This window comes from Etheostoma spectabile, chromosome 13, assembly GCF_008692095.1.
Source record: "Etheostoma spectabile isolate EspeVRDwgs_2016 chromosome 13, UIUC_Espe_1.0, whole genome shotgun sequence".
NCBI classification, from domain to species: Eukaryota; Metazoa; Chordata; class Actinopteri; order Perciformes; family Percidae; genus Etheostoma; species Etheostoma spectabile.
Window position 1 is genome coordinate 13581889 of NC_045745.1, and position 22981 is coordinate 13604869.

General features: G+C 39.1%; 1 protein-coding gene across 2 annotated transcripts in view; it reads right to left on the reverse strand.

Moving 5' to 3' along the window:
- tmem132e (transmembrane protein 132E) overlaps positions 1 to 22981 on the reverse strand; it is a 346965-nt gene that overhangs the window by 12248 nt on the left and 311736 nt on the right. For both annotated transcript variants that reach the window (XM_032533311.1, XM_032533312.1), the window contains exons 6-7: positions 16867 to 17072; positions 9730 to 10009 (exon numbers count right to left, since the gene is read on the reverse strand). In XM_032533311.1, coding sequence (XP_032389202.1) covers positions 9730 to 10009; positions 16867 to 17072 — 486 coding nt within the window. The remainder of the gene's footprint in view (positions 1 to 9729; positions 10010 to 16866; positions 17073 to 22981) is intronic.

Here is a 22981-nt window from a genome sequence, read left to right on the forward strand (position 1 = left end):
ACACACACACACACACAAGCATGATAGTAAATACATGCATAAATAAACTTTAAAGTTTTCATGAGGACAACTCAGTTGGATAACTCTTACAGTAGTAAGGGAGCTTTTTCCGCTACAACCTTTTGTTTCTAAGGATAGATTTCAGTTAAGAGGAGTTAATAGAGGTGAAGATCAGATGCCAAAGAGCAAAAATAAGTGTGTAAAAACACATCTAAACTGAAATGAAGTCTGCCTGAACAGGACTTTTTGCTTGCAATTGATTTTCTGCTATTTCACATCCCAATTCCACTGTGGCTGATATTTTCACCGGCCAATTAAAGTGACTGAAAAGAAAATCTAGTACTATTAAAATCAATATTGGCGACTATGTACACATGTCAAAACACGATTAAAAAGTACACCACACTGTAGACATTTGTTACACTCTCTAATGTTACTCTGGCGTCTTTTCGGAAGAGAGCTGTTTGTTTTTGTGTTTCAGGTCTGCCACACCTGAGTGCCTGGATCATCCACAGCGGTTTTCCATCTGGTTAACAGAGAAGCTGCATATAAGCTCCCAGGTCCAAGACCCCCCCCCTTGCCACCAAGCTTCCTATCATGCTGGTTGTAGTTGGTGAACTACTCTTTGCTGGCCTATTATTTGTTAATGTCTCCCAGTTGTCTGAAGTTGGTAAGGGTTCTCTGCCATATGTTTTGACCCCCTTTTTCACCTGTTTTGTGGTCAGCCAGGGAGGTTAGCACTGTGTGTTTTGGTTTGGTGGTAGTATACGGTTTGTTACTTCATAGCTTCCCCTAGGCATAACCTTAAGGGTCGTAACAACATTGATTGTCTAAATCAAAACATGTAATCAGAAACTAATCTTGTTTGGGATATGATCGTGAAGAGAAACATATATTGCGTAGGTATTTATTCCTGAGCTGTCATGTATCCAGTATCAGATTTATTTAAGAAAACTCACTTAGTCACTACAGATCGGGTGCTGCAGTGCAAGTTTGGTATCAATGCATGAACCTCCTTCAGTCTCTGCTATTTTTCTTGCCTGAGTTGACACACACAAAGACCCTCAAAAATCACATAAACCTGTTTCATGCACATAATAGTTTTCTAAAGAGTATTTACTCTAAATGCACCTGGATCGTGAATGTTTTCCAAATAAAACCTTTTAGAAATATAATATAAACAAAGAATAAATATACATTTTCTAGTTTTAATCAATAAGGAGCCATAACAAAAGCAGAACCCAATAATATTTCTAGATATATTGCCTCATAGCAGTCGCCACCCACAGGTGCCAAAATACAAAAAGAGGCTTGAATTTGAAGGACAAAAAAACACTAGAAGTGAACAGACTGATTCATGATGCATTCCTTCAGCAGGTGCACATCTTTTTATGAGATGCTAGATTGCTGTAAAGTTCCAGCTGCAGCTGCCTTGTGTATGTAATGATGTAACTTATGCATTAGTCTCATTGACTGAGCCATAGTGCTGTTATTGGAAACAGTGGTGTTAAAAATTGACACATTTGCAACAGTATTACTACTGTATAATTTGTAAATGTGCACATACTGGGCAAGAACATATGTTTTCTGTCAGGAGCAGCTGGTCTGGACTTGTATCTAGTTACAAATGCATTTTTATTGTTTGAAGCTGAAAATTGTAAGATATGACTGATGATACTGAAAGTTTAGGTATTCAAATATTGGGTAAAGCTGTTAATAATCAGGACAAATATTAGTTGCAGACGTTCAGTCTATAGCACAGAAAGATTAGTTGAGAATCCTTGTATCACAAGTACTATGGTTTAAAATAAGTATCCAGCTATGGTCAATTCTATTGGCGTCTTCTGTTTTTAAAATACAGTAATACTTGGGGGAGAGAACTGATGGCACTTACAGAAAAAAATTAAGCTTCAAACAAGCTTTTGTCAAATTAAAAAGGAAAACCCAGGAGGAAAGATTTTCTCCCAGACTGTATTCAATTTGCAATGTTTTTGGTGTATTCCAGGGTGTATTTGCTGATGAAGTGCTGCAATTTGGTTTTTCATTTTCCTTCAGATTGCCTCATTTTCTGTTACCACAGTTACTGATTTCCTAAGTTTCCCAAAATGCCTGTGGAAAACCCCAACAGTACGTTCTGGAATGTGTTGCATCCAGCATGTGTAGGGAGTATTAGTGATTCTGATAACATCAGTAGTAACTGTATAAAAAAAGCAAAGAGATCATGACTTAATATTAAACATACAGGATGTGGCGGTTAGGTTGTAGTCTGGTGGAGAAATTTAAATTGTATCTCTTCTTGTGTAAGGTTTACCATGTGGCCATGCTGCTAGCATGGCTAAAAATATGTGCAATCACACAGTGATTTGTAAGGACAAATACGGCTGGACATGATTTCCACAATATATTATATCATTATATTATGTTGTATTTTGACTACCAAATGATAATGACTTGCAGGAACATTTTTTTGTAATATTTTCTTATTTACTGTATTGTTCCCAAATACTGATACCCTGACAGGCCAGTGAGAAAATCAAACATTTTGGTTATCCATTTCCTAAGATGGATCTAAATTGTTTTTCTCTCCAGTGTCTTTGACTTAATAAAAGTTGGAAACACAGGTTTGCCAGGATTCCTTAAAAACATAATCCGTGAAACAGGTGGGGAAAACATTTTGAATTTGGAAAGATTATCCTGACACAACTTGTTCCTAATTCATAAACACATGAAAGAAAACAATTAAAATGGATCACTTTCCTCTTAAGGCTTCTGTAGACAAAATTGGTGAAAGAAAAAGATATTCTTAAACTCAGTCTGTCCCTTTTACTTCGGAAACATTTTCTCCCCTTCCGATTATGAGAGACAATTAACATATGAAAAGCCAGCACCTCCTGGCTAAAAGTAACCAGCTCTATATATATATATATTGACTCATAGCTACACTAAGAAATGAACGGTGAATGTATTCCATGTCTGCATTTCTGTCTGCCAGCAAGGAGAGGTCAGCTGTAGTTAGCTGTAGCTCCTTCTAGCCCAGCTCCCAGTTGAATTTGTCATCTGTGCTGCAGGCAGGTGAAGTGAAGCATGAAAGTAGTTACAATTTACATGTGCCCCAACTACAGTAGGAGCCCCTCTATCAGTCTCTGTTGAGCGCTCTGTTGTAGCTCAGCGTGGCGTCACGTTGGTGGCCTTCACAGGAAGCCGCGGCACTATTTCACTGATGCTTAAGTCAGACAGAAGATCAATGATGAGTCCAAGCAGCAGATTAACACTGACCAGCTGAGTTTCTTCACAAAACATTGGTGAGCACTCACTCGTGCTAGTGCACATTACTCGCATCACACTCACACTCTACGCTTCTCTTCTCAACCTTGCATTCAATAAATCATACTTTTGCGGTGCAGCACAACAGAACGTCAGTGCAAGATTTATTCATGCAAGCTGTAGATTTCATTGGTACATTCCTGTTTCCTGTAGCAGAAACGCAGAAAACAAGTAACCTCACACATCTACAGAAACGTACACGGATCATTTTGAAGTGAACACCACTCCAAATAGAGCTTGAGAATAATTCATTAACACCTTTGTCTTTCACGTAGATGCTAATGCACGGGTCTGCAGAAGGCAATTAAACCATCAGTTATACTTTATTAGACCAAAAGGAAGTCATGCTAGTTGAACTTTGCAAGGTTTCAGGTAATTAGAAAAGAAATTACAAAGTTGAGCAGCAGCAAGAGCACTTCGTTCCCACTTATTGGGAAACTGGTGGAAAACTTCTCAAACAGACATTATGCAGTATGAAGCCAGCATACTGAAAGCACTTCACATTTTCTAAAATTCAAACAGTTCTTGCTGCCACTTGGGACAGCCAGTGTGAAGGCGCATTGTGTAGGTTTTTCCAAGTTTTTAAGAAATATACTCACAGCATTATTTGAAATTCTCTTGGTGTGTAAATATGAAAACTGAAAGAATAACACACTATGGTTGCACGTATTAAAGTCAGATGTGTTCCTTTTGCATTCTGTAAAAATAGTGTTCTGTCCTCTACACGAACGGATACTCAGCTATACAGACAGCTAAACACTCTTCTAATCAAGCTCCAAGGAACGGGCTTGTGTGTTGATTTTGGCAGTTTAATCAGGTTTAAGTGCAATGCAAGCATATCTGGTTCCATACCAAATAGATATTTTTCTATTTTGGAAGTTCAAATTAAGGTAAATTCAGAGTAAAAGTATAGAATACTCTATAATTAATTTAATATATTATATTGAATTGCCTTCACAGGTCAAACACTGTTACCAGTTTTTGTATTGATTTCAAAATTCTCTTATTTGTTTATAAGGCACTGCACAGCCTCGCACCAGACTACATCTCACAAAAAATGTAAACTAAAATGCTTTAATTTACAAACGAGGAAGGCCCGTCCGATCCTCCAGCTCTTCTCTTTTAGATTTTTCGCTGCTTCCAGCCACTATAGATTGAGACATTGAAAAATCCTGCAAGAGGATCAGAGTGGAGCTGGAAATATTGATACCTTTAAACTAAAAACCTACTTATTGAGTCTGACTTTCACGTAATGTACTTTTATGGTTTTAGTTTGTACTCTTGATTTTGTGTCTTATTTCTATGGCTTTAGGTAATATTTGGTCTGATGGATTAATCGTTTTCAAATCGAAATTTGAAAGAATGCGATTAGCTAATCCTGAAGACCGCGATTAATAAAATGTCAAATATTTAGTTGAATGTTTGGTGTAACATTTGGTTTAACATTTTTTTATTCCTCTTAATATTTATAAGCTAGTTAGTTATTTCATGAAATAAATTCTGGAATGATCTTACATATCACAGATTCAATGTTCCATGCTTATTAAAAGAAAAAGACTCATTGTTGGTTCTTCATATCATTGTTCCCCTCATTCCATAAGCGCAATTTATCCATCCATCCATCCATCCATCCATCCATCTTCATCCGCTTATCCGGTATCGGGTCGCGGGGGCAGCAGCTCCATTAGGGGACCCCAAACTTCCCTTTCCCGAGCCACATCAACCAGCTCATACGGGGGATCCCGAGGTGTTCCCAGCCAGGTTGGAGATATAATCTCTCCACCTAGTCCTGGGTCTTCCCCGAGGCCTCCTCCCAGTTGGACGTGCCTGGAACTCCTCCCTAGGGAGGCGCCCAGGAGGCATCCTACCAATCCCGAACCACCTAACTGGCTCCTTTCAACGCGAAGGACAGCGGCTCTACTCCGAGCTCCTCTCGGATGACTGGGCTTCTCACCCTATCTCTAAGGGAGACGCCAGCCACCCTCCTGAGGAAACCCATTTCGGCTGCTTGTACCCTTAAGCGCAATATAATGGCAGAAATATCACAATTAGATTTCCCCCTCAAAATCGTTCAGCCCATACATATGGGATCACTTTTCAAATAATTATATATATATTTATTTAACTATCCATATTTTTTCTCAGTGTGGATTAGTCTCTAAATCCACTCGTTTTTTGTCGACTGTCAATCACTGCACATCACTTAGAATTGCATTTTAAGTTTAAAGGGTGCTATATAAATGAAGCTTAATTGATTGTTTGTAATATTTAAAAGCAGTTCACCTGAACAGCTTTGCCCCCGGTTATAGCAGTACATTTTTGTTGTTTGCTATAATGAATTTCATATTTAGTCAGTCAACCACAACAGACAGTATCTACTGATGTACAACATCAATAAAGAAATCTCCCAACAAAATAGGATTAACTATTCAGAAGAAGAAGTTGAAACTTGAGCCTTCTTCAGTGAGAGATCAGTTTAGTCTGGTTATGCTTTGACTTCTACAAGCTCCAGCCTTCATCTTAAAGTAATGAGACAAGATGATGCTTCCAAGACGCTGAACAGATGAAATACAAATGCTATGAAAACATGACCCTTGCTTTCAACTTTTACCATCCTGTAAACTTACAGGCAATTACACAGCTTACCATACTGCAAAGTAAGTGGGTGCAGCAAAACTCCATGGCTTGCTGCTCAATCACAGGAGCACTTTCAGTGATAGACTCATTCTCCCAAAATGCACCACAGAGCGCCACAGGAAGTCATTCCTTCCTGTGGCCGTCAAACTTTATAACTCCTCCCTCTGAGTGTCTGACACACAGACACTTAGAGGGGTTGAAACTGGACAATATTATCTGTTTTGTGCAATAACACTGGCTTGTAATGTGTGCAATACTCAACTGCTACTAATATTATTATTATTACTTTTCACCATTGCAACACCTTAATTATGTTATTTATGTAAATACTGTATCGTAATATACCTTTAACTATGTAAATATCCAGACTCCTTAGATTTCTTTATTTCTTTATTTATATTTCTTATATTTCTAATATCTGAGCAACTGTAACACAGAGTTTCCCTTCGGGGATCAATAAAGTATTTCTGATTCTGATTCTGATTCTGAAAACAATCCTCCCTCTCTAAGAAAACTATTACTAACTATACTTACTTGGGGGACATATTCAATGTCATTAGGGAGATCAAAGAATGGAGAGACAGAAATAGTGGGAGTGACATGAGTTTGATAGACTATATAACTCTCTATTTTTTAGAAGATATAATAATAATTGAGTTATTTAAATTACATCCCATTTGAACATGGTATATTGTTTAGATCGGCCTAAACTGTGGGTGGAACTCGTACTTGTACATAATTTACTCAACAGACTTGATGGAAGTGACACAATTTCTCCATTTAATCAATTTAAACCATCCAATGAAGTTAATTATTAGAATAGTGATCCATTGTTGCGATTCATACTACATACTGTTTCTGCATCATATAGTAAATAGTGACCTTAAAGATGCTGTAGATTAGACTCAAATCCAGTTCTGTTCTGCTGTGTCTCGTTGGACGAGTGGTTTGGTGTTAGCAGATATAATAAATTATCTGTGGTCAGAGGACCAACAGTAAATTCTGTTGATTTTTTGGCTTTTCACTTTGAGAAGCAGCTTTTGTTCAGTAATCCTCTGGATTAAACCCCCAAGTCCCACCAGTTTTGGTGAAATGTTAGAAAGTCATCATTCTGCTTGGTAATCACCGGACATAAACATACCCTTTGCAGACTATCTTTATAGTTTTACCTTTAAACCTCACGTATTTTCACTCTTGCATCTTCAATTAAACAGACCTGTCAAATCTAACACAGAATCCCTTAATTCATGCAATAACCCTCAACCATCCTTCCAAAAAGAGAGCAATCAGTCAGACAGCAATCTGCCTAGAGTATTGCACTAAATGAACAAAAGCTGCTCCTTTTCTGTATTCATATTCATGAGCTGGTAGACAATTTGAATCAGACATCTAAGACTCAGAGACTAATTCAAATCCTCTGAAAGACCAGAAGGACCATTGTTGAAATACACAGTGTTCATTTTCAGAAAATCTGCACAATAATTTCAGTGTTCTTTGTTAAACAGGCTCTGCAAACTACAGATATTTTACAATAACTTCTTAGCTCTCCTTCAGCCTGCAGCGCTCTTATGCCTGCTTCCTTCATTGTGTTTTATTATTAGAAGGATTTTTTAAGTTGCCTCACACATTCATTCATTTATTCACACCTAGAGGGGCAGAGCTACAAGTGCAGGAGGCAGCTGGAGTTTCAGTTTGGTCTCAGTGTCCCATGTTCATTTGACTTACAAATAATGAAGTGATGCTGTGCCCTGACTTTGGACATATGACTGAAATATGATATGCATAAACTGTCCTTATTTTTATTAGCCATGTTAGCTGCATGGCTTGGTGAATGGTAATGCCGGTCATTACACCACTCTGGTACAGACTGAATATCACTAATCTAACAAAAATTAGATTGAGTGCTGTGAATTTTTGTACAGACATTACTACATTTTTTGATTTCCTGACTTTACTTCTAGCGCCAGCAGGTTGACATTTTGGCATTTTAGTAAAACGTCAACTTTTGACTAGATTACCATGATATTTTTTGTACAGATATTCATGGTGCCCAGAGGATGAATCATAAAAAACTTTAGTGACCTGTTGACTTTTCATCTAGTTCCACTCGTAGGCATGTTAGCCTGCAGAAATTAGCATTAGCTAAGTATAGCCTCACAGAGCCGCTAGCATGGCTGTAGACTCTGTCCCCATCACGGAAATAGTGCACTATATAGTGTGTTCGCCACTTTGTATTGTGGTGTTTGAAATCTCAGTTAATTTCATTCATTATGTAGTCCACTCTAAAATATCCACAATGCACAGCTAATTTGAGTCTACAGTACATACGATGTACCCTACATTTGACTCCCGTATACCACAATGCAACGTGGTCATGTTTTACTGAAGGAGAAGAAGAAGCAGAAGTCACAAAGAAAACTGAAAAGGAAAAATGGAGAGATGCCACACACACACAAATATATATATATATATATATTATATATAAAAAATGGTGAATGGTTTTGAACACTGCTTTAGTCTTGATGACCTTTGATTTGTTAATTTACAACTAAACATCTTGTAGTTTTCTGGGATGAGAAAGGCCCACGTCAAGGAGGATCTATATTTTTATTTCTAGATCATGACTTTTGAGTAATCAAATTCAGAACAACTCTAGCATGACCAATCCAAGTTGTTTGAAGGATGAAATCCTTACTCAACACCTTGTATATTTATTTATGTACAATTGCTATGAGTCAGTGTGGCAAGTTTGGTTTGTTGGTGGTAAATTGATGTATAATTATTCATAACCTTCAACAGATTACAAATGATCCATAGCACATTTAAAATGATGGATTGGTGATTTATATCTTTCCTCTCTATTTTGCCATCATTGGACACATCCATCAGGCAACCATTCTCTCTCCTGACGGGTCGAAACTGTGATCTGTCACGGTGATCAAAACTCTCCCTGACCGTTACTTCTCCCCGTCCCCATAATTGACCAGTGAAGCATCGGTAAATCACTGGCCAGGAGTCATAACTTGTGCCGCATTCTGTTTTAAGGACTTCTGAACCTGTCTTGGCCGATGCATTTATATGCACCTTTCTCAGGGAGCTCTTTACTTGAGAGAAGTGGACATCAACAACTGCATGCACTTACAGAGAGACAAAGATGTTTTTGTTTATAACGGACGCAGCCAAAAGGTGAAAACAAATGAAAGTAATGAAAAATACTGTAAGAACTTCAAGGAACAATTCTGGTGTTATATTCATAGTTTAGGCCATTATTCCCAACGGTACTTGTAACACTGTAGCCCTCAAGTTCATTTCTAAGATCTGGAAACATGGCAAAAAGAAGTCAAACGAGCAGTGTCACCCTTTTCCAATATTCAGCAATATATTTTGGTGAGTACAATGTTATAACCAATCAAATGACCAAAACTATGAAAATATTGTTGTAATAAACCTGCATTATCCTATAATCAAGGCACCAACAAGGATTTTCTAAAAGAAACCAGCTTCTTTAGCTCCCAACAGCTGCTGTAAACTCAGAAAGAGTAATGAGCTCTAACTTTTAAATCTACCTTCCTCATCTCTTTAACTCAACTTTCATTGTGTGTGTGTGTGTGCGTGTGTTATACTGTGGTGGGCACATTCAAGGAACACCATGCCCTCTTTCACGCTTTTCAGTCAGACGTGTCATTTGTCATCACAAGACACTTAATTTTTCACTGCTGATTTATGTGAATTTTCAGCATTGAGGTGTAAAAAATGTGGTCTATTTACCTTGAGCATAGTGGATCCCAGCTCCAGTCCCACCAACACCGTCCTGTCCACCAACTCTGCTATCCTGGGGTCGGCCACCTTCAGGGAGTCCTGGACCAGGTCTGTGACATCCACCTGCCATTCGGGCCCCAGCATGGTGATGACCTGGTCAGTGCCCTCTGTGGAGGTGGTGTGGAACTGGGTCAGCACCTTGACCAGGGCCCGCTGGTACTGCAGGGTGCAGCCTCGACTCACCCGGCGCTCGTCGTCTTCATCATCCGCGTCGCTGTCTCTGGTGCTCCTTGGATGGAGAGGAAAGGGGGAAAATAATTGAAACAGAGAAAGGAAATTCATTAAACACTCCTCTGTGGGGGATAAGGTTGTGGGTGCCAATGTTACGCAGCTGCGTTTCCTGCAAAATGAGGCAATAAATGTGAAACACCTGAGAAGCTTCAGTCAATGCCCAAAATCTGGCCAAATGTGTCTGGATTTGGCCACCAAAAAGACTGAAACCCCTCATAAAATCATTAAAAACTTAAAGCCATCACCAATCATAACTAGTCACTTCTTTAAACCGAGCAGCTGGTGCTGAAATATGCTCGGCACTGTGGCATGATGCTACGTCTCAATGTGTGCCTTCTGTTCTTAAGGGTCTCTAGTCATTTTATAATTTGACAGCATTACACCGATGAGAAACTCGGCACCACTCCGCTCCAATCCATCACACTATCTGTTCTGATGTAATGGCGTTGAGGAAAGAAAATGCTCCAAGTCAGCAGGGAGGGAATGATAGGCACCATAAGCAAAGTTTTGAACTGATGCACCTCCTATTTCACAAGAGCCTTGGGCAGCGGGTAAAAACATGCCAGGTGTACTGCTCTACAACAAGATGTATGGGTTACCCAACTTCCTTCCGCAGGCTTGATAGTCTGCCAGTGCCTTCTTAAAAAACACTTTTCTGCTTAATCTTAGCTTTGACCAAACTATTTGAACAACTTGAGATTCAGCAGAGGCAGCAGAGATAACAGCCACTGACAAAGGACCAGGTCCGATTATTAGACTAACCATTTCTGTTCTGAGGTCTCATAAAAGCTTAGAATATAAAGGCACAATGCATTGTTGCTTGTACCTCTCCACCGGCAGTGTTAATTATTAATTCTTCTCCACACTTCATCATTTCCCCCAATAATTCTGCTTCTACCTTTGCACTGGCAGGTTGTGTAATGTATAGGAATAAAATGGCTTCTGAAAAGGCTCTTGTGGATTGTAGTTGTTTATTCAAGCAACTTTAACTTCACCTCATGAACGTCTTTTGCTCTGATTAAGCTCGGGTCATTGACTCATAACTTCTGTGTCTATGGTTGGTTGAATGTGTGCAAAAATGCACAAGCTCTTTCACAGACACGGTGTGACTTTGTAACTGTGTGGCAAAGCCACTATTAAATCAATACTATGGCAATTATTCCCCTGACAGGCAAAAAGCTGCACACATTAGTCAGTGGAATAATGGATAGCATTAGTACATCTGCATCAATGTAGTCAATAAAGCAATAACACAAACATCATAAAAATAACAATATAGCTAAAACAAGGTTTTACTGCAGTGGCTAAGGGATTTGGGGGTTAATATAATCTTGCATATGGATTCTGTGTCAAATATTAAGCTTACAAGCCTCTAAAAGTTGCATACCTGGGCTTTAACAAGTTTTTTTGTTTTTAAATTCAGATGGTATGAATAATTCTTTTTAAGATTGGACCATTTGGTGAATTTGTTTTCATGAGAAATCGAATTACAGTAAAAAACTATCAGGAAAAAAATGGTAATTTATCACAAATCAAATACACGTATGTCAAACTGTATTGAACAGAATAACCTATTTAATGAGCAGTCATTAGCAGTGGCACTTCAGAACAGCAAGCAGGGTGCAAAATTAACTTTTCTGTCCACCAGCCAAATGGCTAGTGATGTTCAAAATTCCCAACCACTCAATAGATTACAATTGGGGTGTTTTGGTTGGTGAGTTAAGCAAATCTACCAGAAACTTGCAAATTTTACCAGCATTTGGCTGGTGGATGGTGCTAATTTGGTACCCAGATAGCAAGGTTGTGGTCTTTCTGTGTAAACGAAATAACAGAAAATGAAGTACCGAAACTGTCATTCACATTCATTACAAAGACGGGATCAAAGAAGAACAGCTAAAACTATTTCAGTAAAATTGTTTAAAATTTTACACAATGAGTTTATGCATGCAAATAGAAGCAGTTCTAGGGTCAGGCTTTGAGACTACAAATTTATAACAACAAGTCTATGTTACAGACTATAGGTGAGGTGAAAAACGAAGGTCTTTATCAGTCAAGGAAGGTCTAACAATAGGACATGAAGGATCTTAGTCCTCTGCTGCACATTTTTTGTCTCATGTACATTTTGAGTACCTAAATGATCCACCACCAGCTAACTTAATCAAAAGCAATTCCCTTCTTCTTTTACCTTAAAAAGTAACGTAATACAAGAAGACACTGAATCAAAAAACTGGAACCTAAAAACTGATCTTTGCTATGGTGCATTTTTTTTTCCAGTTTATATTAACTCTCTGGCCTGGATGTCATCTGGACATCTGTAGGCCTCTGTGTGTTTGGAGACTGACAGTGTAGCTTCAGGTTATGTAGTTGCTGTTGTTCTCAGGTAAGTGAGTTAACTCCACAGCAGACACTGAGACTGCACCATCCGTTACTCATCAGTTAAAGAGTTCTACAACTCTTAGCTCAGGTCAGTAAAAGTTTACCTTCTTGAGTCAGTACCTTAAAATAAGGTTGATATTTTCTCTCCCTCAGAAGAATATTGTCTGTTCTTATTAGAGTCTCTGATACAACCATACAAGCTGAAGCTTCAGTGCACACGGTCTGACCGCCTGATTACACTTTCTTTCCTTTTTTAGAGCATGTTGCTGGATAATGCAGCCAGTGAGCAATTCTGTTGCACTGTAGCAAAGACCCACTGCAAGCCAAGAGACCTAGCTGCACATGAAGGTTCGGAATGTGTCACGTTGCCGAAGTGAAGGAATGTAGAATGGAAAGAATGCAAGAGAGGAAAATAAAAGAGCAAAAGAGGCGAGGGCAAGAGAGTGGGAGGTTAGAGGTTGTGAAAAGGAGTTGGAACGCTTGTGAGAGGAGGAAAATGAACAAGAGAGACAATGGGAGGATTGAGAGGAGTTAATGAAAAGACAATAATCCAATCTAACAATCACAAAATGAAGCAGCTTTAGCAAAGTCTGATACAGATAATCATCATGATTTGGTGTAACTGGAGTGTGTTTGAGATGACTAACGAGCATTATATTGCATCTGAGATCTTACTTTGCAATATTATTTAAAGTGTTTTGTAAAGCCAGTGCAAACATGCTCTAATTCAATATCACAGCACTCTATAATGACTGTAAACAAACAGGACCAAGGCCAAGATGCAGTGCTATTGAAAGTGCTGGTGTTCCTCAGAATTAAGTAGTTCTCGTAAATCCTCTTTCTGTCTGTTCTCTGCCTGCCTCACATCTTGGTACAGAGGAGTTTGAGTTGTTGGCAGTTGTTGGTTGACTGCAGTGTTGTTTTGTGAATGGCAGATGCCCAGGTTGTTGATTTGCTAGTCACAAAGGAATGTCAAGTCTTGACACTCAAAGTCAAATCCCCAGTTCTAAACTTTGGGTTTTGATTCTTAAACAAGTCAAAGTGTAAACACCAACAAAATAATAGTTACTAGTGTGCTGAATTAACAAGATTCATGATTGGGAGTGTGATTAATAAAAAGTATGCATGTGAAACTCATGCTTTCAGGTGAAGTCTCCGCGCCAAAGTCAAACTGGGGAAATTGTGATTGCATGGTCAACATCTTAAACCCCTGGGTTACCATTACATGTGGAATCTTTGTTCCTCATAAAACCAATTGAAATATGCCAAAACTAATTTTAAGGTCAACAATAAACTGTCAAACTCCATTTCTAAGTCAACATGGATGAGTCCTCTATAAATACAACAGCTTTCACATTAAAATAGTACCAAGTGAATGTCAGCCTGCTGTGATAATGTTAAAACTATGGATCAGGCAACAGAAAAACAGAAAATGCTATATTGCATACATCAAAAGATATGTCCAACACCACCACCAGAAATATCACTGAGAGTCCTGTGGGAAGGCCAGTCTAGTCAGTATCAGCAGCTACAATAGTCTGCATGTGGCACCATTGAGAATGATGGAAGCTGTCTTTGGCTGCAGTTGCCTGATGCTGCAAAGAACTACAGGGAAAAGTAAAGGAAATTACATTTCCTCAGTAAATCCAAATGACAGCAGGCAAGAAAGAAACGCTTCACCTGCAGTGAAATGAATTATCTGGCCTGGCTGTGTGGCAATCATTGCAACCTAAAATAGCTCACAAGGGTTCTTTGATTATTGTTTTCATGAAGGCACAAGGGAAGTTATATGCATAGGCAATGGGTTGGAAGAATTGTAGAGGTACATACTTTAGAGAAACATGGTTTAAAACACACCAATTTGCTTGAAACAACCAGTCCAACTACTGATATTCGGGGAAAGTTGAATACCAAAGAAAATATCGTTATATAAGAATTATACTATATGTGGTTGCCAGCAGACCCTGGGGCCTGGTAAACACTGGACAAACAGCAAATACCATTCAAAATAACGAGGTCTGAACAACTAACAAATCTAATAAAAGCACATATACAATTCCTCATCTGCAGGGTTCTACTTTAATGGGCTGAGCCTTTTACATAACAAATGAATGAATGGTGCTAAAGTGGGGATTTAAGACACATTTGACACGTCAAAATAATATACTACATACAGCACATAATAGCCCATTGGGGAACTTTGAAAAATGAGGTTATGCAAGATGTTTTCCAAGCACTATAAGCCATTTGAGATAACTTAATTCTTCACACAACTCCTTAAACACGCCATTTACATTCAGGTTGGGTAAAAATGGATTTGGTCTACTGTGATGTACTCCAGCAGCGACGACAGCAGCCACCCTCGTCAGTGTTAATGCTCCCATTAAACATTTGAAATGAAGGGTTGTGGGCCTGTTTGTTACTGCTAAATCCATGACAAGAATGCTAGGATATTTTAATGAGCCCACCCAGGTTCCTTAACCTAAGACCACACTGTGCATAGGTGTTCAAGGTGTTATATTTCTAACAGCTCACTCATATTTTATTGTCTGCTGGATACCTTCTATCGTCAAAAGCTTATCTTGTGTAACATTGACAAGAAGGCCAAGGTATTTGATTCCTTATTGCTTATCATAATCAAGGACGGCACTCAAAGTTGAAGTTTTGACCCTTTTTTGGGTGAAATTTGCAACAATTTGTGTCTGTCTGCATCAAGTTATTGTGAAAATGTCTTTATTTATGGAAAGGAAATTATATATACTGTATTTATTCAGTGACCATGTGCTGAATGAGACATTTAGTCTACTCTATATACTGTACTTCAGTCACCATTTCAAATTGAAGCACATAGTTACATGTAATACATGGCCTTACTACTGCAACAGTGTGGCAGCTTCTTCTCTTGTGGCAGCTGCAACAACCCTGACCATCATTTTGAGTTCTGAGTAACACCCCAAATTACCTGCTTGTTAGTCCAAAAACATCATTATCTATCTGAAAGTACAACCAACATTCATTCTGAAAAGCTTTTTGTGTACTTACCCAAAGTCAAATCAAGTCTGTGCCTTGGACTTGTTGTATAAAATGGGTTCAGATAGGTATGACACAAACATGACAACCTCGTAGATCAATTTACACTTGAGAGCCTCCTTTTGCAGGGTACATTTCTGCCGTGTACCTGAGCCTGATAATCTAATTGGAGCAAAACAAACAGCTACACATAAAATTCTGGATAACAGGAAAAAAAATCTGGGCTGCTTTTTAGTTTCTAATGTTTAAGACTGCAGGGTTCCATGCTCTTTGGATGATGAGTCCTCTTGTATTGTGCAAAAATATAAGAAAAAGAATTCTACTGCACCTAACACATTCTGGCTTGACTTTTACCATTGGGTATATTTAGGAAAATAATGCTCCCTTGAACAAACTTTTGCATAAAATGTATAGTGCATCATCGTTTGTTTCAATAAAGGTTTACATGGAAACATTTTTTTGGGTTTATTACAGCTCAGGATTTATTTTTGTACCACTTTATGTTGAGAAAAAAGGAAGGTGAGCATTATAATCCCTTAGGAAAGCGATCTGCGCACTTTGGTTATTACGGTAGGTCAAAGTTGAGGCAGGAAGTCGGTTTTAAAGCTGTGATGAACAGACAGTTTGGGTAATTATTTTTCAGTTCACGTTAGTTTTGTCTTCTAAATACCTAGTGCACATGTACAAAATTTGTTTTGTCTGTCCACACAAACTGCGTTTTAGGTAAATGAAAACAGACCTTTTGTAAGATGCTCACAAACTCTGTTTTGTTGTGTAGACAGGCAAAACTGAGTTTTTGGCTTGTGACCTCAGAATGTGTGCCATTATCTTCGTTGTGAGGCATCACAAATAAGGCGACATTTTGGGCAATGGCACACGTGGCCAAAACAGTGCCAGTTCCAATCACTAACAACTGCTTTTTACATGTTTGTGCACAAATATACAGTCACTCCTCCACTTAATTGAGGAGCAGAGGCAACAGAATGCGCTACAAAGGTCACTGCTAGATAATCTAATACTCCCATGGCAAAGACCGCCGCCAGCTTCGCCGGTTTTGGAAAAGACCCGGTGTGACGGTCAGCTTTTTTCAGGCATTGGCCAACGTGTTCTTCTTTGCATGACTAGTTAACATGCTTTGTGGATGGGATCTTCTTGAGAACGAAGGAAGAAAATCCCTGCTTTAAAAAATATCTGTATGTGTGTGGACTAGGCCTACATTTGGCTAATCTGGGGGTTGTTTACTGATCTCATGTTTCCTGCCCTTTCTTCCGTAATGTTGCCACATTGCCAAATCTCAGCAGTTAACATGGTGAGTACAATGCTATAATTACAGATGGGAATGATGGCCAAAGCAATTAAAATAAGAACCAAGTTGCATGAACCTGTAATTTACCTATAACGTTGCACGCATGCTTACTGTCCAACTCTCCATTTGGATTTGAGCCTCACCTTCGGTCAGGCAGAATGGGAACCCTCCAGCCTTTGATGAAGCTGAGGTTGTTGTCAGAAAGTTCCACCTGCAGAGGAAGTTTGGGCACCCAGACGGTCAGCTCCAGCGGTGCGCTCAGGTGCTCGTAGCTGAAGATCACCCTCGCGTTCATGGATCCCCGTGTCTCCTTCCCATTGACGAACACATAGTCGCAATTCATGGACACCTAGAACAGATCAGGGTCAGAAGTCAGAGACCATCTATATGGTAATGGTCGAGTCCGTGGCAGAGGAAGTGATATGAGATGATATACAGCACAGTATGGATGCAGCTGTCAGTGGCACAATTCATCACAGAGCAGGTCAAGGTTGACATTTTCAGCAGAGTAAACATTCAAATCAAGAGAACCTTGCTGTAAGTTCACGACACGTAAACCATCTATGCCAATACTTTGAGTTTGTCTTAAAGAATTGGTTCGCCCAAATGCATAATTAAGAAATAGAGGAATCACTAGTTGCTTTAACTGCCAGAAATGCAACAGGAACAGCAAGCGGTACCAATATCTTGGGTAGTCAGGATAACCCAGGAACTACTTTCTAGTGAAAAGTTTCAATGAAAATTGTGAACACTGATGTATCTCAAAAAACCAAAACTATCTGTATGACTAGATAACACTAGGAATAAGTGGGAACATGCTGCGTATTATCTTTGCAACTTTTAAAATGAGGCTCTAAGGCCAACCTGAGCATTGTACGGCCCCCGGGCCACATCCGGCCCTTTGGGCGGCCCTAACCGGCCCGCATCAGGTCAGTGGGAAGTTAGCAATCAAACGTTAATAAGTGTACATCATGTATGGAATACAAATGCATTGCTTTTATTTTGAAGGCAACTGTTTTTTGTTGTTGCTTTTTTTGTGCGTACGTGTGCAGCTTCTTCTTCTCTTCTGGTTGCATGTCGCAATTAAACCTAAGTAGAAGAAGAAGAACTGCCATGTTTTCGCGAGTCGCGAACTGAGCTCATGAGACATTAACATGGACGTGAATGAGCTGTTATCCCTCAAACATGTCAGCTCACGGGAAAAAAATTAAGGTTGACACAGAACGCCGAGTTTCTAACCAAATATGGACTTCTAAGTATTTGTTTACTAAAGTCAAAAGGTAAAGCCGTGTGCTTAGTTTACGGAGAACCGATCGCTGAGTTGAAATTATTTGAATCACCACTACAATAAACACTAAAACTCAGCTATACACGCAGAGAAATACAACTTGAGGGACATCTGAAGGCATATTATGTGTCTGTATAAGTGTTCATAGATCATTATGCTGAGTATGGCCAAGAGAGGTGGTGGGGTTAGGATGTTTTTTTTTTAAATATATCAAGTAGTAAAGTTAATTGAATGATTGCTAAAAACATGCACATTCTTGTCACAATTGCATTTGTGGATGTTGATTAAATAGTGACATAATTGCATTTTGTATTATATCTGCTTCACTTTTTTCATGTCCTAATCATAACATGTGTGCCCTTACCAGTTGCAGCTTTTTAAAGACCGTACAATTTACTTAATCAGAGATAAAATTAGTATTGAGCAGAATTTAGTTTAGCCTCTTGGTCCGGCCCTCAACAACAGTCCATGTTTCTCATGTGGCCCCTTGGGGAAATTAGTTGCCCAACCCTTCTCTACAGTTTGTTAAAAATCAGCACACTGTAGACCAGCAGCTGTGGGCCAAGGACTCTGCAGGTTTTTGTTTTTATTCAAACACTACAGCAGCTGATTTCTGAAGCTTAAACCAGCGACATGCAATGAAGCAGAGAAAATCAACTGCTGCTGTGTTTTGTCAGTATAAAAGTACAGTGCAGAGAACTACTGTTGTAAACAATGCTTACTACTGTAACTTAACTGTGGGCTGCTCTCTAATCTAATTTGCAACTTTTATGCTGTCAAATTAGTGCTTCTTTACCCAGTGTTTGTTAAGCATGAAAAGTGCAAATTAGGCATGCAAACCACATCCTAACCCCACCACCTCTCAGCATAATGATCTGTGAACACTTATACAGACACATAATATGCCAACACAAGCTTTTAGGCAAACATATAATTCATAGAATATGAAGGCTGACAGCAATGTAACATTTCACATGATCTTTAGTTAATAACACCTATATGGCACATTAATAAACACATTCATACAGTTCACCTTTCACAAGAGTTTCATGTAATGTGATATATGACACAGCAACGACACAGAGTATGAATTCAATATATGGAAATTTCTAAATTGAAGTCCTAGCAAATAAAAAAGCCATTTTTAACTTAAACCATTCTTTAGCTTTTCCTTCTAGTCCAAAACCTCAGACTCCATTTAAATGATCATGAATAATTGTCCCCCTCTAAGACTAAATTATTAACTACAATGGAACTGGAGGGTTTTACTTTTGGGCTCCCATCGAAGATTTATCTAGTGGTGGGAGGTAGCTGGCATTGTAATCAGAGGATCTAATCTCCAGCAAATGGAGGTCGAGCTGGCCAGTCTTCTCAGGGCTGGGGATTCATCATAACTGGGAGGAGGTCTGGGTAATACAATTCCCCTTCCATGCAGACAGGCCACAGTGGGGGAAGAGGGCGGCTGGATGGACCCCTTAAGATGACAGTCTTCTCCTCTGGTTCAGTTAATGTAATTTTGCAGGGTCTGACCTTATGGACAATACACAGTATCCAGTCTGTGTGTTATTGTTCTGTCTGCTCATGTGCAGTCTTATCTGTATGAAGCGAGTAACAAAAGACAGAAGAAGTAACTCAACACAATGACCGCAGCCACCTTGATTAATCACAGTATGGCTGGCTGTACATAGAGCCGAGAACATCTGCCTGACAAATACTCCCTTCTACCCTAAAGCCACACACGTGTGTGCAAACACACACTCACACCCACACACACACACACACACACACACACACACACACACACACACACACACACACACACACACACACACACAAACACAGAGAAGGTGCACTAGCTGCAGTGCCGCTTCAGCTCCTGCAGCTATTGCTGCTGATAAACTTGGCCGGCTAATTGCAAGTCAAAAGCTGTTAGCAACTCTGGGTATCAGTGGCCCTGTGGGGACTTGTTGAGGAGGGCTTTCACACACTGAGCAGCCACATGCCGTCACACTGCTGCTAATGTGCTGTGGCATCTTCCCTGGTGCCAACAGATTGCCTGGGTGGAGACAGATCAGCAGGGCAAGTGCAAGCGCTTCTTGCATTTGGTTGTGTATTGGTCACATGAAGCAGAGTGAAAGGTTGGGCTAGGCTAATAAAGGTGAAGCCACCGAAGTAGCTGTCACACATTTATTGCATAACGGTAACTGAATTAAGTTCCCAAATGGTTCCAGTAAAGGCAGCAGCTTCTGGCCTTCAAGCAAGTGATGCTTTAATGCCAATATATTATGCTGTGACCATTCCACTCTGTTCCTCCACATTCTTAGCAGTTAAACACATTTGTTCACATAATCCGGTGTGGAACTTGAGCCATCATTTTATTTCATACTGAGCAATCAGAGTGCTTAAAGAGATTTACTGCCATTACATCATAAGCTCATTATTTACATATGACCCCTTGAAGGGGCGCTTCAGAAATTTTGTAATGAACTTTCACAAACGGGACAAGACATATGCTCAAAAAAGATGCTGCAGAGGCAGTGATATCCTGACTTTTAGTCGATAGTATGGGTCAAGATCCCAAAACACTGCATCCTACACTTCCCATGATGCAACTATACTCATATATGGCCAACTCTCAACCCCCAGTCTGTAGCACAGACTTTATGTTAAACCTGCAATAACTGATTTTTTCAGCCTCCTGACGGGAGCAGAAACAAGTTATGACCAGAACATTGGCATATCCACACCTTTAAATTGATATGGCAAAGTTGATAGCAAAGAGTTGCTTTTTCACATATACAGCAGTTATTGATCACAATTATCATGCATTTGAAGTCTTGTTTCTCCTTAATTATCAAACAAAAACTACCTTTAATCGCAAACCACCAACGTGCGAAAGAGCCTCAAGTGACCAGGGTGAACAGAAAGTCAAGACTGACTGGCCCTGATTAAAACCTTTTAACTATACTTCTACACTTACTTTCTGTGACATTTTTGCAAACTAATATATGAAATGTACTGGAGATTTTGTAAGTTTACATTGTAACTTTGGGCGCGTTTTTTTATACAAGCCATCCCAGGTTTCTACCAAACACTCACACATACTTTATATTTCTTTCATGTGATTTGAATTTCTGTGTAGACAAATAAACAAACATGTTTACTGATTATGAGGGTGAAAAATAGAAATACAAATAATTAAAATAATAAGGCTGTAATTCATAATTCACAATCTCATTAATAAACCAGTAATCTGTCTGAATAAAATAAGATAAAAAAACTACAAAGAATCAAAGACTTGAGAATTACAATGACAATAACAATCTTGTGTTCCATTTTAATGTTTTCTCAAGGGGCAACTTCCGATGCACTGACAGCAGAGTATATACTTTAAATTTATAGAGTATGTCGGATATTTAGCTTTTATTAGTCAGCAGAAAAGGTCAAAAGAGAAAGGGGGTGACGTGCGACAAACTGAACCGGAACGCCAGTTGCCACGGTTACATGGTATGATCTACAAAGCAACCTGCTCACCGCAAAGCAAACATAGGTCTGTTCAAAAAAAATGGTGGAAAATAAACAAAACCAGATGCAGACTGAAAAATATATTGAAAATATTTTCCATGTTGGAGTTGAAATTATCCTTGAGGTGGCGAGAAGTGAACACTCATCTGGGCTGCTTGAAAGCTAAAATATTCACCGGGTGATTTCACAAACACTTTGCAGCGTTGCGCCTACACTCTGATTTCATTTTTAGTGTATCAAACAGACCAAAGAAGACAAGGGATTTTCTCACCCACGTTTCAATGTCAAAGACACATAAAGAATAAACCGGTGCAGAAGAAAAAGGAAGCCATCTTGATGACATTCACATTTTCATGCTTCATGGCATGTGTTTCCAAACAGACAGCGCAATTATCGCAGATTTCATTTTTTGAAATTTAAATATCCACTGAATTTATTGCCACAATATTCTGCCAAATAGAGTTTTCATTTAGGTATAACATATGTGTTAAATGAACACAAAATGAAAGTTGACATATGGCTAGCATTACTGGGATTGTGTCTTGGAGCCGTTCTGAGGCTTTTCTTGATGTGATGGATGTGTGCTGGCTTCAAGAGCAGTGCAACCAATGAGTTCATTTAGTTCTGTTTGCTAAATGAGCCAGCCCCCATTAGCCGGTTGTTTGTAGGATTAATGAACTTGAGGGTGAAAATGATCTGTTGTTTTGGAGAGTAGGGACTTTTGGAAACAATTTGGATGTTATTTTAAAAGAAATCCTCATCTTTAGATATATTTTGTATTGCAAAGCAGTGATTTATGTACTTTAAACGACTGTGTATCCAAATAATATATCAAACAAATGTACCTTGGCCATTCATGTAGATATATACAGCCACCTCCATTGTATGATGGAGGTAGGTAACTTTCAGAGACAAATTTCTCCAAATCCCAGCAAAAAAAGTATATTGCCAAAAGTATGTGGACAGTTGAACAGTACACCCCTTATGTAATTGTTGTTGAACATCTCATTCCAAAACCATAAGCATTAATATGCTGCTATAAAAGCCTCCAATGTTGTGGGAATGATTTCCACAGTGATAGAAATATAAATCAGATACATTCTGCAATATATAACGTATATGTCTATAATTTGTTTTGATGAGCACAGCTCAAAACGAGAGCTGTCCCTGAAGTTATTAGTGCATTTATTGTCTTTTACATGCTAAATTTGGAACCCCACTTAAGGTAAATGTGTCACACTAATATGCAAGTGTCACAGGGAAAAAAGAGCCTTCAGCCAAGTACAGTAGGCATGCGGGATGACCACAGGCATGAGATGTAATGTACACACACAAGGCCTTATCTTTGCCTTCAGATGGGTTACTGTCTGTGAGTTACAATGCAAGGGGAGAGGATGATGAGTGGGGGTCTCTGTGTGACACACACACACACACACACACACACA